The 16,418-nt window shown below is 41.9% G+C and overlaps 1 protein-coding gene across 1 annotated transcript in view; it reads right to left on the bottom strand.

Moving 5' to 3' along the window:
- Nucleotides 1-1,651: 1,651 nt before the first annotated feature.
- APBB1IP (amyloid beta precursor protein binding family B member 1 interacting protein) overlaps nt 1,652-16,418 on the bottom strand; it is a 104,235-nt gene continuing 89,468 nt past the window's right edge. The window contains exons 12-15 of the mRNA XM_046680122.1: nt 15,280-15,378; nt 14,579-14,693; nt 7,654-7,757; nt 1,652-4,817 (exon numbers count right to left, since the gene is read on the bottom strand). Coding sequence (XP_046536078.1) covers nt 4,323-4,817; nt 7,654-7,757; nt 14,579-14,693; nt 15,280-15,378 — 813 coding nt within the window. The 3' untranslated portion in view covers nt 1,652-4,322. The remainder of the gene's footprint in view (nt 4,818-7,653; nt 7,758-14,578; nt 14,694-15,279; nt 15,379-16,418) is intronic.

Consider the following 16,418-nt stretch of genomic DNA (forward strand, 5'->3'; position numbering starts at 1 on the left):
GGGCAAAAGATCTGAACAGTCACCATACCAAAGAAGATATACAGATGGAAAATAGGCATATGAAAATGTGCTCAACATCATGTGTCATTGGAGAATTGCAAATTAAGACAACAATGAAATACCACTACACACCTATTAGAAAGGCCAAAATCCAGAACAGTGACAACACCAAATGCTGGTGAGAATGTGGAGCAACAGGAACTCTGCTTTCTGCTCAATTTTGCTGTGAACCTAAAATTGCTTTAAAAAATAAAAGCTATTAAAATAAAGAAAAACCCTCAATGCACAGGGCTTAAACACAGATTAGATTGTGCTGAAGAAAGAATTGGTGGGTGGGGATTAAGTCTGATTAGTTTACCCAGAATAGATAAAGAAATGGAAAATATACAAAATTGAGAGGTATGAAGGATAGTTAGAAGGCTTGACATACAGTTAGAGCTCCAGAGATGAAAAAGGAGAGGCAATATTTGAAAACAAAATATATGAAAATTTTTCAGAATAGCAAAATTGCATATTTCTAGATTTAGGAGCCTCAATAAATTCTCCAGCATCTAAATAAAAAGAAACCCACAGTTAGACCCACCATGTGAGAGCATCCAAAACAAAGAAAGGTCTTAAAATCATCCAGCAGAGAAACAAAAGATGACCAAAATGAAATGATAATTTGACAGCCAACTTCTCAACAGCAACAGTGGAAGCTAGAAGACAGTGGGGCCAATCTTCTCCAAGAACTAGGAGTATTTACTGTCAACCCAGAATTTTGTATCTAGTGAAACCATTTTTCAAGAATGAGTGTGAAAGACATTCTAGGGGGAAAAAAACACTTGAGATATAACTCAAAGACTGGACAACAATTAGTTGTGTGAGTGTGAATGTGTGTGTGTGTGACTGAAATTAAAGTATTCTAAAGTCCTTGTATTGTCCAGGTTAAAGCTGTTTATCTTTAGACTTTATTGAGTATGGATGTCTTCAGTTCTAGGTAGCTAGTAAAATAGAAACAGAGCGTATAACTTTCCAGTAAGAAGATTAAAAGATGGAGGAGAAAAATCCTTGATCACATGAAAAGAAGATCAGAAAGGAAGAAAAAACCAGAAAAATGCAGACGAATAGAAAGTAGAAAATAAGATGTTAAAAACACCTACAAATATATAATCACAATAATAATAATAAAAAGGAATAAATTTGCCACTTGAAGGAGAGCAAGTGCTGGACTATAAACACAACAAAACCCACTGACGTGCCACCTACGAGTGGCAAACCTAGAATGCAATGACACAGAAAGTTTGAAAGTAAGTGAACAGAAAGATTTTTTAGGCAAATAACTGAAAAAAGATGGCGTATCTGTATGAATATAAACAAGCAAAAAGCATTACACAGGGATATATGGTTCAACTCACCAGGAAAATATATAAATAAATTTGTTCATGCTTAATAAAGTGACAATATGTAAAGCACAAGTTGCCAGAAAAATTAAAAGATATTGACCGATCTCAAAGGAGATTTTTTTTTCTTTTTCTTTTTCTTTTCTTTTTCTTTTGTTTTGCTGAAGAAGACTCTCCTTGAGCTAACATCTGTGCCAATCTTCCTCTATTTTATCTGTGGGACGCCACCATGGCATGGCTGATGAGTGGCACAGGTGTGAGCCTGGGATCTGAACCCGCAAACCGGGGCTGCCGAAGTGGAACGGCCATACTTAACCACCATGCCACTGGGCTGGCCCCTCGAAAGAGATTTTAACACATCCTTCTTAATAACTGATGACTCAAGCAGACTAGATATTAGATATTAGACTATGGAAGATTTGAGCAACGTGCTTAGCAAGCTTGTTCTAAACAAGTATAGTACATTGTACACAAGCATACATGGGTCGTTTATAAAAACCGACCATGAAACAAGCCATAAAAGAAGTCTCAACAAATGTTAAAGGCTCGATTATCATTGAATTTGATAATTTCAGTATCATAACAGCCATTGTTCCTATGATCAAATAAAATATGTAAAACACATAGTGGAAGCTTAAATGTTCATTTCCCCTTTTGAGATCTGCTGTAAAATCTTCTATCAGATTCCGTCATGTGGCAGGTTAAATGCTGTTTTCTGTAAACTTGATCAGAGCCTGTGGTTTTAATTGCAATTATTCTGTTACCTGGGTCTTTGCCCTGATGGCAACATTATGCAAGAAATTTTGTCGTCTTTATGAATTACAATATAGGATTACTATCTTAATCCCATACTCCTTCTCCCTGACTCCTCCCCAGGGTCTGTACTTCCCCCACATCTGTATTTGTGACTAAACTTTTCATAAAAGGAGAACAAATTCTGGAGCCTTTTCAGGGCTGACGTAAGTAGTGTCGCTCATGTATAGGCAGTGTGCGTGAAGACCTTTCTGCAAGACACGGAGATTCTGTGCCACTTGAGTGAAAATTGCACAGAGCTCCTGATCTGGTGCCTGGGCCTGTTGAAAGCAAACTCTCCCCCCAAGATTAGGCAAAAGCAGCCCAGATTTGTAAGATTCCTGACCAAAGAGGCCTTAATACTGGATTTCCTCTTGGATATTCGTACAAGAGAGATCAAATTGGACCCATCACATAGGCAAACAAGGAATGGAAACAAAGTGCATTCAACCCTTTGCTCCACACTAAAATGGTATCAGTATTCTGACCACAAAATCAGTTAATTTTCTTCGGTAGCTTCCTTCTCTACATAGGGCCAGGAAGTGCCATTAAGGTTTTATACGCAGAAATAAACTCAGCCAAGGGTTGGCTATACCACTATTTGGATTATAGTGGTACTGGGTTCTAAATTATTCTTCTCAAGTACTTAATGCATTTCCTGATCTGCAAATCAAGTGGTAATTTTGATCAAGGTAAGTAAGATCCAGATAATCCTTGTGAGGGATCTTTTGTCCTGAACCCTATATGATTGGTTCACTATCAGAGGTCAGGTTAGAGCAACCTGGACAACCTCGTGTGGCCCCTTTGTTTTACCTCTCCTCCTCAGCCCTAAATGTCCAAATCAGTCTCTAACAAAATTATGCCATTAACACCTTTCCTGTGTTGTCCCAGAGTTCCGCATAACGACCAGGCTTCGGTCAGGTCTCAGAAAAGCTATGTTTTTACTGCATCCGACATCAAAGAACATCATAAAACACAAACAAATGGGAAAGAGTTCCTATGCATGAGAGATTGAATATAAATCATTTACCTTCTATCCTATTTTAGGCACACGCTTAGGAAAAATTTAGAGCACCTTACCAGTTTTAGTTACTAAATATTTTGGTTTTAAAATCTGAATCGACTTTTTTGTTTTAAATGTCAATTTAGGGCTTACTTTTTTCCAAATATTAAAATATCAGATTAATCATCTTCTTTAAGCAGAAAATAATGCATTAGTTATTTATTTTCTACCCACTTTAAGAAGATTTTGAAGTGTTTTACAATTAAAAAGAAGAAAAAACTATGGAAATAAAACTAAGAAAATCTAAAAGGACTCTCAGAAGCCAACTAGAAAGAGAAGAGAGAAGGGTAACAGGAAATTAAGGTAAATTGATTATTAAAATTGAGCATTAAATTTATCTGAGGGAAAACATTGCAGGTTGAAGAATATGTACAATTGCCTTTTCCTATCTCTGACTTTTTATTTATAGCATACTTAGAGCAGTAAAATAGCAGAGACTCCAAAAACTATCTAAATAACTTTCCCCCCCAATTACTATGTTATTCAACCTTTAGAAAAGCAAAAACAGAGCAGCGTTGTGTCCAGGACCTCAACCAATGGAGCGACCATTTTCAAAAAAACTGAATTCCCTCTGCCTCTCCTGTTTTTTTCTTTTTCCTCTCTTGATTTTTCTGAAAATTGTGAAGGTCGTGGAGGTGGAAATGGAAACTATGTCAAGATCAACAAGACTTTAGACGTCGTTGGATTTTGAAACCTATTTTTAAAACGTCAAGTATATTATGAAATAGTGTTGACATCACACTACATACACCGCTATTTCTAAAAATACCGTCTTCAGGAAATTTTTTTGACTTTTATTAATTTGATGCTTCTGAACATCATAAAATGAACATACATCATTTTAGTTAACTTGGGAGGAAAGATAAATTCCATTAAGAGGAAATACATAGGAAAGATATGTCCGTTTAGGCAAATATTCTAAATTCGGCGCTAGGTTAATGGCTATGAATGTACTGCAGCAACAGTGAGCCGTTTTGCATCATTTCTAGTCTGAACACTTCAATATTTTACCGAGAATGAACAAGACGCCACGAAAATAGAGCCGCGGAGACGCACTTGAGGTTAGAGGGGCGCGCGCCCGTTCCCTAGGCCACGTTGCCCCTCTTTTTCTGCAGAGCTTTCATCAGATCCGACATGAAATCCTGCTCGCCGCCCCCTCCCCCGCTGGCCGGCGCTGGGTTCTCCTGCCTCTTTGGGGGAACCGGAGGCCTTTTGGCGACAACGGGGGACGGCTTCGTGGCTTCGGGGGCGAAGGCGGGCGGGGGCGGCGGCGGCGGCGGCAAGGAAGCCCCCGCATCCCACGGCGGCGGGGGAGGCACGAAGTTCGGGGGCGCTTCGTCAAAATCGGGGGGCGGCGGGGGGAGCTCGTCGTCCTCCAGGGGCGGCGGCGGCGGGGGCGGCGGCAGGGAGTCGTCGAGCAGGGGCGGGAGGCCGCCGGCCGCGCCCTTGGCGGGCATCACCGGGCTGCTGCTGGTGTCTGAGGACCGTCGCACCGGAGGCGGCGGGGGCAGGCTGGACTTCGGGAGGTGCTGGGCCCTGGGCGTTCCTGGGTCGTGGTTACTAAGGGCTGGCTTCTTGTCCTTCAAGAAAGCAACAACAGCATTATTCTTGACAACACAGCCACCTTGGGGGTTGACACTTCCACTGATGCATAAGATCTCACTGCTTTAGGCAGCGCCTGCCCCCGGGGGTGGGGGGAGCCCCAATCCCTCAGTCCCTGAGACTGCAGGTGTTCATGAGCTAGGTCATCTTCGCTCTGGGATAGAACGACTCCACGTGGCCTTTAACATTATTGCCAATAATGACATTATTATTTAACGGTATTACCTGGTGCTAATCTCCGACGTCTTCTGTACATGGAAGACTTTGCCCTATTCAACGAGGTGTTTAGGATGTTTAGATTACACGTCTTCCTCCTCGGAACCGCCTTACACAGGCGTTACTGCTGTCGTTGACAGAGCTTTAGTGGTATAGAGCTTAGCTAGTTGTGGGCTTACCTCAGTCTTCACCCACCCTACAGTCAGCCTAAGGCAACTCAAAATGGAAGCAAAATGGCTCTCCTGGCGGTCCCACTCAGGCCTTGGTTCTCAGGACAAGCCACAGGGGCCAGGGCACATGTAGCCCTAACATTTTTCTTGGTCTGAGTTGAGCTGGTTGGGAAGCTCAGTTGTCAGGAGCAGGTGGCCAGTAAAATTGTTATGCTCCTGTACCATACTCTCAGTGGCACAGGGGTGATCCCCAGACCTTCCCCAAATCTCCTGGCTGAAATGTCCTACTTTAACACAAAGAAGATGGAGAGGAAAAAGAAATTGGAAATGGTTTTCTCTAGGCTACAGCTAACCTTTGTGCAAACCTGAGGACAAAGGATCTCCCTCCTGGCAAAGAATCGTCTGCCTTCTCTGGTGTCAGTGCTTCCTTGCTTGCAGGCTGAGAACAAAGGTGCCTTTTCCCAAGACTGTGGGCTCCAGGAAGGCGTAATTATATGCTTCATTCCCTTTGGCTTCACGGGCTTTTAGGGAGGCAGGGGGTGGACCAGGAATCTGCACACCTGGTCTATAGCCTTAGATTTACCTTTGCTTAACTGTGTGAAAGTTGGCTGGCTAATCAGGTATTATACAGACATCATAAGCCCTATTATTATTTATGTCTCAAGGTTATGATGAGATCAAATGAGATAAATGTGTGAGTGGGTTCTGAGGAATAAAATCTGATGCCTGTGTTCTTGGTAGAAACCAGAACGCCAAACTTGGTCAAAGGTTGACAGAAGCACAGTTCTTCTGCCAACAGTGGAACAGATAATAATAAATTATATCTCTATAATGCAACTTCCCCAGGAGTTTCAGGCAGCTGAATTGAATCCCTCTGTTTTAGTGATAATTATCATTGCAATTTACATTTTATCAGGCTTTCATTTTCTTTCTTTCTTTGCTTAATAACCTCTCACCACTAAAGATTAAATTTAGAAGTTTTTTTTCCTAACAAGGTGCCTTATGATTGAGTTTCTATTCTATTTAGTTTATTTGCTTAGCATGATAAGCTAATTAACTGGTGATGTATTTTTTTTTTTTTTTAATTTCTGAACAGGCAGTTTGGGAATTGGTGTTCACACACAGTTAAGTGATTTCTATTCTGGGATCCTTTTATTGCTTTTAGCATTTTAAAAGGTTTCTTTTCAGTTGGCATTATAGAAATCATGGAAATTATAATAGCTGAAAGCATACTGTGTGAGGAGATCATCAGACTTGAGAAGAAAACGAAAATAATAGAGAAACAACTTTTAAAGGTCTGCAATGGTTGTCAAAGATTATAAGAAGTCCAATAAATACAAGACTAAATTGTTTCCACCACTGGCTGATGGACAAAATGAAGGCATGAATGAAGTAAAAAATTACTGAAGGTATAGTTATTTAAAGTTGCTTTGAATCACACATGGGAAATATTAAATGGAACTTGTATAGTCATTTAGATGTTACCTATTGGAACACCAACTAAACGATCCTTTTTAGCTGCAATATTTAGATATATTTAAATGACTCTTCATTAATCTCCTCTAGTGAGAAAAAAGTTATGAGGAATATTATACCAGTTTGATTTTTCTTTTCCTTGTTGAGGAAGACTGGCCCTGAGCTGACATCTGTTGCCAATCTTTCTCTTTTTGCTTGAGGAAGATTGTTGCTGAGCTAACATCTGTGCCAGTCTTCCTCTATTTTATATGTAGGATGCCTCCAGAGCATGGCTTGATGAGTGGTGTGTAGGTCCATGCCCGGGATCTGAACCTATGAACCCTGGGCAACTGAGGCAGAGCACGCAAACTTAACCACTACAGCACTGAGCCAGCCCCTTGGTTATTATTTTAAAAATGTGTTTTCCTTCCCCTTTCCCTGAGGATGTGTGTAGAACAATAACAGAATAATATAAGATGCACATGTTATAATGGAACCCTTTTAGTATCTTCCAATCTGGTTTGGGGCCCAGTTAGCATTTAACATAGGGCTTCCTACTAACTGATTGCTCTTGTTCAGAAAAAATAAGTAAAAATCCCAAGGGCTTAAAACTCAGGTGCCACTTTCAGAGAGTGCTGAAACCACTTGACTCAACCAAGAAAATCACTCCGTCGAAATAAATGTAGCTAGGTTAAAACTATTTACCAATCCACAGCATTAAAAAAAAATTCCTACATTTTCCTGAAGCAGTGTGGTCATAGTTGATTCTAACTTTCCACTCTAGCCTATGTCACCTTAAGACAGAAAAAAAAAATAAAACAATTATCTAAATGAAATTACAGTGCCTTCTTAGTTGTTGGAACTGTATTTTCTTTTTTTAAAAGAGCAGTGATTAGCAGTGTTCCAATGGTTTAGAACGTGGGCTCACAGGTGACAGTCTGACAGAGCCGTGTCAGCTGCTCTCTGTTCTTACCTTAGGCGTGTCAACTTGTCTGTCTGCTTCGTTGAGAACAGTGCTCACAGAATGTGCAGCCTGGGGAATCTGACCATTGGCCTGGGTGGTACCTGTTTTAAGTCCTGAGAGGGAGGAAGAGAGACAAGAAGAGTGGGCAAGGCATGTTTAACGTTCTTGAAAGTTAATCTGAAACTATAGAGCAGTTTATATCTTCAAAGCAAAAGAGGAGGATTCCCAGCTACACAGGCCTTACGGAAAATCTGAGCTTCTACGGCAAATACTTCATGAGATTCAGCAAAACCTTCTGGAAAGGGAATGCCTTATACAGGCTACAAAATCTGCTTTGACGGGGGGCCTAGAGAGGAGTATGTTCTGCTTTGAAAAACTTTTTGGTAATGGGTGACTACACCTTGAAAACTTCTTCCTAAAAAAAATTTCTCTTGTTGAAGATTTTTCTGAAATGTATGTATGGGGTTTCATACCATGCTGAGTACAGGAACGATTTTTGAATATTATCCTCCACAGAAAGTATTCCAGGCACAAAAATGGCAGAGGGCATTGAGCAAAATGTGCAGACCCCCGATATACCCTAGAATTAGATTTTTTCCCAGAAAGTCCTGATATGCACTTTTTTCTTTTTTTCCCTTTCCAACAAAAGTATGACTAACTAAGGTTTCACAGTTTTAAGAGAATCAGATAGAAGAAGCTGTATATTATCTCTCTGGCTCCTCAGAGAACATTCTGGAGAGGATGGTCAGCTCCACACATGGATGCCATTTCTCCAGCAACTGAACTGTCACCCAGCCTATGACATGAGCTCTTCTCCTCCCCCAGTGGACTCCGAGATTGGTTTGGCTATGCTCAGTCCCAGCTAATATGTCAAATATTTATGAAATGACTGTTACTTGCTTCTTCAAATATTTTCCTAATATTTTGAGAACCCCATTAATCTACATAAAGCTCAAAGAAGGCCGTTAAAGACTTCAAGAGATTGGGAAGACGGTAAAGTTTGATGAGGAATAGAATATTTACAGAGTCTCAGAGTAGCTCTCTACAAATTATTAAGTACAAGATCAAAAATCTGTACAGGAGACAAACTGGACAACACCTTAACCAAGTGGTCAAAGTTAATGTTTCCATTGAGGGGGAAACGGACACTGAATGCCTCCGATGGTGACACCCTGAGGAGGACACAACAGCTCTCACGTAGTATTCCTGCCAAAATGCATAACCTGAAATGAATTATGAGGAAACATCAGACACATCCAAATTGAGGGACATTCTATAAAATAAATGGCCCTTATTCTTAAAAACTGTTCATGTCTCGACAGACAAAGAAAGGCTGAGGACACGGTCCAGATGAAAGAGGAATAGAGAGCCATGGAGACTAAATGCAGTATGCATCCTGGATGGAACCCGCGCCAGGAAAAAACATCGCTAGAAAAGGCATTGCTGAGACAACTGGCAAAACTGGGATATGGACTGTGGTTTAGGTAACAATATTCTATTAATATTAAATATTAAATTTCCTGAATTTGATAACCGTGTTATGCTTAGTAAGAGAATAGAGAGAATAGCTTTGTTTTCAGGAAATACACACTGAAGATTTAAGGGGCACGATATAGTCAATCTACTCTCAAATGCTTCACAGAAAAATATACACACGTAGAAGGGGGAGTAGGGACAGAGAATGACAAGGCACATGTGACAGAGTCACTATTGATGATCTGCGTAAAGGGCACACGGGAGTTCTCTGTACTATTCTCGCAACTTTTCAGTAAGTTTGAAAATATTTCAGAATAAAAAAGATAATTCATGTCCATCTATACCGTTAAAAGATTGGAACAGGCTATACCAGCTGTCTCTATTGTCACATTTTTCACTATAAAATCTACGTTCCTCATCCAGCAAGGACAGCTACCTCCTTCTTCAGAGGAGGGCCTCGCTTGACGTCCTCCGCACGCCCCATCCGTGCTGTCAGAACGTACGTGATGTGCCACGTAAACACGAGATCACTCTGTGTCTAAGGCTTATTAAATGTCTCTCTGATTAGCCAAATCTTTGCTCTGGAGGTTGGGAGGTAACAGGTGTAAACATCTTAAGGCCTTAAGGCGTTTATATTTAAGACTTTTCATAAGGCCTGGGCACCGTCCCATACTGTGCCCGGGAGATTTCAACATCTTAGATTGCAAAGTGCTCAATCTTCTCATTTCCTTTGGTCTGTTCTTTTTCTCCTCCTCCCTCTAGTACGTATTCAGAATCCTTTCTTTATATATAATGTAATCACCTTTGTACAAGGTAGACAGAAACTGAAGCTGAATATTGAAAACTATTGGGGATATTTCTTTAAAGGGTACAAATGATATTTTCTTTTTGCTTCCTTTGCCCAAACACATACACAGGCTGATTTCTCAGCAACATAGTGTACATTTTATGTAACTGGGATGTCCTGGTGTTTACCAGTCTGTGAGAACACCTTTATAGTAATCTCCCAAATGCTCCCAGCTGCCATCCTCCCATTTACCAGGAGGTCCAATCTTTTCCATGGGTTCTCTGCCCCATCCTGAGATAACCCATGGGCACCCACAAAACCCATATATTGTGTAGGTGCCAATGATTAGGGATCTAGGTTGTCATAGGTTCTCTGTATTAGTAGTCCCCGCTGTCAAGCAGCAATACAGCCTCTCCCACAATGATGTCTCACTAGGAGTCCTCAAAGGAATCAGGAGTTGGAGGTTTATTAAACATATATGAGCCCCGCATATTTTACAGGACTCAAGTGCATTCTAAGGGGGGACCAACTCCCCCCCATTCTTAACCCACATGGTTTGCGAAGGGCCAATCCCACCACTCAACCTGGCAAATAAGAGGATGGCATCCTCTTGGGCACAGCAAGACGGTTTAGGAATGACCATGAAATGAAGCCCTCTGCTTTTTCAGAAATGGTGCATTCTCTTTATACTAAGATTTCTGACTGTGTGAAAAATGTAAGCCTAGAGAGTCAGTGGCAATCCCTGCCGCCTCATGGACAGTGCCTAAGAAAGAGACAGTATCTTGAGAACATCACTTAACCCCTGGACCCTACTGTGCGTGAAAGCAGCCTACCCCTAGACTTCCTAGTTTTGTGAGTTAATAAATCTCTCCCGCTCACTTTTTGTTACTTAAACTAGATCGAGTTGGATTTCTGTCAGTTGCCATGTAGGGAGTAGCCAGTAGGTCAGAAGAATGGCCTGGGGCCCCTGAAGTGTGGCTGGCATCTGAAGAAAAGGCAGACTTGTTGGGGACTGTGCCATAACCTGTGGGGTCTGAGCTAACCCTGGTGGTCAGCATCAGAGTTATACCTCAGTACCCCCATTGGTGTCAGAATAGGGGACCAGAGCATGCATGGAAGAGTTGGCCCTTAATAGGCGGTAACATAATGGACACAGGCTAGGATGGGTGTAGATGCAGGTAAGTTGTTGGGTTTGGTGGTGGGAAGCTAAAGGAGTTTCCCTTTGATTGGTCCATTTTCTCTGCTGAGAGTAAAGGGGTTAGGGGTTGAAAGTCTGAGGAGAGTGAAGAACATTGGAAACAATTAGAGAAACTAGGAGATTACGTTGACTGGAATAGGTTTTCTCAACATTATTGACATTTTGGAATGGAAAATTCTTTGTTGTACGGGGCTGCCCTGTGCACTGTAGGAGAGGCCGCTTCCCTAGCCTCTACCCATTAGATGATGTGAGCACCTCCCAAGGTGTGACAACCAAAAACGTCTTCAGACATTGCCAAATCTTCCCTGGGGGTCAAAGTCACCCTTGGTTGAGAACCTCCGGTCTAGAGAAACATATTAAGATTGATAGGTAGTATTAGGGGCCCAGGTGTGGTTGGTGGCCACAGATCTGTGGTGGAATCAATGTGTCTATTGTGTGTAGAGCCCTCTGGGAGAAAAGGTTGTCTCAATCCCTTTCTTTACCACTCTCTCCTTTCCTCACTCTCTACATTTACTAGGTTAACAGTGGGCAGAGTCACTGTGGGTAAAGGGCAGGCTCAGTCCTTTTTTTCTCTTCGTTTCTTCCTTCTTCCCTCCCTCCTCTCTTGCTCCCTTTTTCTTCCTCCTTTTATTCAAATCACTGGTGTTACAATTGCATCTGGCTAGTGTTAAGACTGAGACTTAGGCAAGAGAGAGGTCTATTTCAGGCTTCAAGTTTAAACCACATGCTCTAGCATGTTCTTCCGGAGAACCTTGAATTAGCAGTTATGGACACTAGCCCAGCTAATCAAAATGTAGAATTCTGTGTGCCATGGTTCCTTGCATATATATCTCTTTTTCTTGGGAACTTCACAGGAGGTATGCGTGTGGCTGGATATGGGATCTGTGGGTACCCGATCATAATAGCATCTCGTAGCATCCCCAAATCCCCAATGACCTCTGACATATATACATAAATGGTAGAGCGAAGGCCCTGGAAGGAGGGTGCTCTGTTTCCACCCCAAGTGGGTGGACTGCAGTTCCGTTCTGATGCCGACCTGCCAGAGTTAGCATCAGACTCCACAGTTTTAAGGGCTCAACCTCCGCAAGACTGCCTCGACTTCAGGTGCCAGACCCCCGCCACTTCTCACCAGCCCTCTGCAAATTCAGGAGTTCCCATGCCCCAACTCAAGTTCAATAATTCTCCAGAACAACTCACAGAACTCAGGAAAGTGCTATACTTACGATTACAGTTTTATAATAAAGGATACATACAGGGCAAGTTCTGGGAGGGTCCTGAACCTGGAGCTTCCATGCCCTTTCCCTGTGGAGTCAGAGCACATCAGCCTCCTGGTACATTGATTTGTACACCAACCAGGAAGCTCCCCCAAGCCTCGGTGTCTATTTATTGGGGTTTCATTATGAGGCATGATTGAATAAACCCCTGGCCACGTGGCCAACCCCACTCTCCAGCCCCCCGGAGGTCAGGCAGTAGAAAGTTCCAACTCTCTAATTGCCGGCTTGGTCTTTTTGGTGACCAGTCCCCATCCTAAAGCTCTGCAGCAGCCCACCCTGAGCTACCTCATTAGCGTAACAAAGACATTCCTATCACTTAGGAAATTCCATGGGCTGTTGCAGCTGTGCCAGGAACTGAGGCTAAAGACCAGATATATTTTTTACTGAACCACAGAGGCAGTTTGTGATCTGAATGAATACAACTGAATGCCAAGGAGGAGTCCATTGAGAGCCTGATTGGATATGGCTCTTCCTGGTTGCTGACCACAAGCCAAACACTTCCTGACAGATCCTCAGTCAGGCAAGCCAGGCTATGAAACTTGTCTAGGTGAAGTATGATTGTCCGGGCAATACACCAATTGTGTAAGTCTGGGAAAGGGCTGATATCCCAATCAAGGTATCCCAATTGTTCTAAAACAGTCCAGCTCATAATTAAATAGCTGATGTGTCAGCTTGATAAAAGGGAAGGTGATGCTAGTGAGAAATAACTAGAACAATTACAAGGCTTGGTGAGAAACAACTATTTGCTAAAGCAAGGGATCCCAATTTCAGAGAAAAATGCTCAGAAGAAAAAAATTCTTTGGAAAGGAAAGGGATCTTAGAGTTGCCCCCCAAAAAAGAACTTGGAGCCATATGGGCTCACTCTCATTGAGTGAGACTTGAGGCTACAGTATCTGCTCCAGAAAGAGTCCAGGAGTCTTTACTGGAAAGGAGGCCGATGCCCCTGGGAGAGATGCCCCAGATGGTCTCAGGATGCCTTCCCCATCTTGGGAAGGCAAAACTTGATGGTCCAGGAGCTTCAAGTGGTGTTTCCCTCTCAAGCTGAAGACTGATAGAATTAGGATTCCTTCTACAGTCATTGAAACCCAACCTTCAATCAATTTCAGCAACCCTTTACTTATTAACTCAACAAATATTTATTATATAACAGGCTTGTAAATTCTGGGAATGCAATGTGGAACAAGCAGAAAGGACTTTGTCCTTTTGAGACTTAAGAGTGTAGTGGAGAAATAGGCAATAACCAAGTTAACAAATCCATAAAATAATTACAAATTGTGATAAGTGCTCTGCAGAAAACAACCTGGCATAAACACTGCAAGGAAACTCACCTTTCACAGAGCAGCCAGACCGGACACAGCTAAGGAAAATATTTTTAAATGTTGGGTCAAATCTACCTTACTGCAATTTCCACACTTTCAAGCTGGTTTTACACTTTAAGGTAGCAAAGAACACACATCCTGGTCTTTGATATGACCATCCTTTAACACTGGAAAACAATGACCAGGACTCTTCTGCTGTAAATGGTTCCAGGTGTTTCAACCATTATTTATCTTAAAGACAATGTGCTTGAATTACAGCTCAGCCACTGAGAAGATACTAGATACTAGCTTCTCCCAGCTTCAGTTTCCTCCATTGTGGAGTGGGAGTAATGATCTGTACTTTGCTGGGCTATTGTAAGAACCAGAAATAGCAGTATAGGTAAAGCTGTGCATAGTATCTACTCCATCCCTCAGTGTCCTGTCCTCTGTCTTAAAAATACAAACAAGTAGCTGTTACACTACCTGTAAAATGTGATGCTCAGGATTGGGTACAAGGCTCTAGCCATGATATTATGGAAGCAAAACACCAGGAAATGATCTCATCCTTGGGGTAGGCAGTCTGCTGGGTACCAGTGGAGTTTTGGACAAATACAACATTTGTACTGTGATGAGACACAGCTCCCTACTAGCTAAGCCTAAACTGGTGATCGCCATCATATCCACAAGCATATCATGAAAAAAGTGGTTAAAGCTTTGCTAAAAGTCACTAATAAGGAAATAGATACAGGTGTGTGGGGGGAGATGTTGAACCTGACCATCAGAAAAGAAATGTATTCTGTATACTGTCGACAAAGTTCTGTTTCTATAAAATGTGTTGGATACGTCTGAACACAAGCTCTGAGCTTTGAATGGGGGTCAGAATATCTGCTCTGCACAGTACCTGTGGAAGGCGGGGCCAGTGTAGCTGCGTTGCCAGTGCCCATGTTTGTCCACCGGGAGGCGAGCCCAGCCCTTGCCATGGCCCGCTGATAGTTATCATAGAGGGTCTTTCCATACTAGGGAGGGAACACAAGAGAAGCAAGAAAGTAATGCATTTATGCCCAATTCTGCACTCAATTGCAATACAAGTATTGAGAAAAGAAAATACTTCATGACTACTCTTTTTACTATTTCCCCGATAATTGCTTTTAGTATTTCAATAAAAAATTCACAAAAGTTTTTGCATGTATTAAATAATTTTCCCGATTAGTCAGTTAATACTCTTACCTACCCATTAGAGGGGAGCTTTAGCAATGAAATTCTGATTACACTTCTTTATGAAATTCTACCACAGATTACATCTCCTGTTTCTTAATTACACAATACACTTGCAAAGCTCTCTACAGATAAATCTCCGAAAAGTTTCATGTGAAAGTAAACTCTTGATTCTTAGGTCACTGGAGACGCCCATGTTTGTATCATACTCACCTATTTAAAAAACCCAGTGGGCAAATAAGCGAGATAATATCGGCGGCATTGACCCATTAATGGCATTGACCCAGTAAGAATGGATCAGCTGTTTCACAGCAGCACAAAGACTGGACAGAGGTCAGGAAGTTGGTTAGCAAATTCACGATAGGGTGAGTCCATATGCTCTCTCACCTTGGCAATCCTTATTCCGGTAACCCACTGATTTAGAGTTCTTGCGTCGTCACAGCAAAGATATTTGATATACTGGGACTCCTTCTGAATTTGGGGATGCTAGGAAACAAGTCATTTCAAAAAGACCATTTAGAATCTCTTCAATTATTAGCACCTGTCAAAAAATTTTTAAAACTCTAACAATGCATGAGATTTCCTGAGATGGTGGCAAAAATTACCGGTAGCAATTTTAGGATTAGGAAGAGAGGTACTTTTTAAAATGGGCTCAATTTTGAAAAGATTTAAGTCATCTGTGACATGATTGATCATGAGAGCTTTTTACTATATTATCAATAATAATGTTCATTTCTGCTTTTTTAACTCTGAAAACCGTCACACCTGTCATGTCTCTACTCTCACAAGAAATCTGAATCGGTTCATTTATCAGATAAGGGAACTTACCTGATCTAATTCTTATGTCATGGGATTAATGCTTTTGCAACTCCCAGTCAGTCCCAGGGTTATTTCTGTTATCAGGAATGCAGGGTTTCACCTTTTCTTAACTGTCATCTCCTACCCAAATGGGCCATTTTGGCCTCTGGATGGATGGCCTGGAGAAGGAAGGTTTGTCTATTCTCAGGTGGCAATGAGTTGGAGCACTGCACTAGGAGTCATCCAGGATTTCGAGGAGCTCATAGTCAAAGGGAACAGTGATATGGGCAGGCACAAAGGAGAAAGAGACACAGGTCCCTGGTCACACAGAACACCCTGCGCTCCTCTGTCTTAATCCTCATTGCCCTTGTAATTTCTGCTTTATGTCTCTGTCTCTGATAGACTGTGTGCTCCGTGAGGGTGGGAACTATGTTACTCACTGCTGAAGAGTCCCAGGGCTTCGGCCATGGCCTGGCGCATGGTCGGTATTCCAGGCCAGAGGTGAAAGTAATTGTTGAAGGAAACAAAAATCATAAGATTTCCTGTTCAGCCAGAAGTCTTGGGGCCATAAGATGAGGGGCAGGCAACCAAATCTAGGTTCTAAGATGTGTGCCATGTGAATTTTCATGGGTCATTGTAATTTTTAATAAGCTTTACTATATAGAAAAATAATTACCAACCATAACCATCGTGTGTATGTGTGTGACCACCTCTCTCTTCTTCCTCCA

Source organism: Equus quagga, chromosome 12 (assembly GCF_021613505.1).
Source record: "Equus quagga isolate Etosha38 chromosome 12, UCLA_HA_Equagga_1.0, whole genome shotgun sequence".
Taxonomy (NCBI): Eukaryota; Metazoa; Chordata; class Mammalia; order Perissodactyla; family Equidae; genus Equus; species Equus quagga.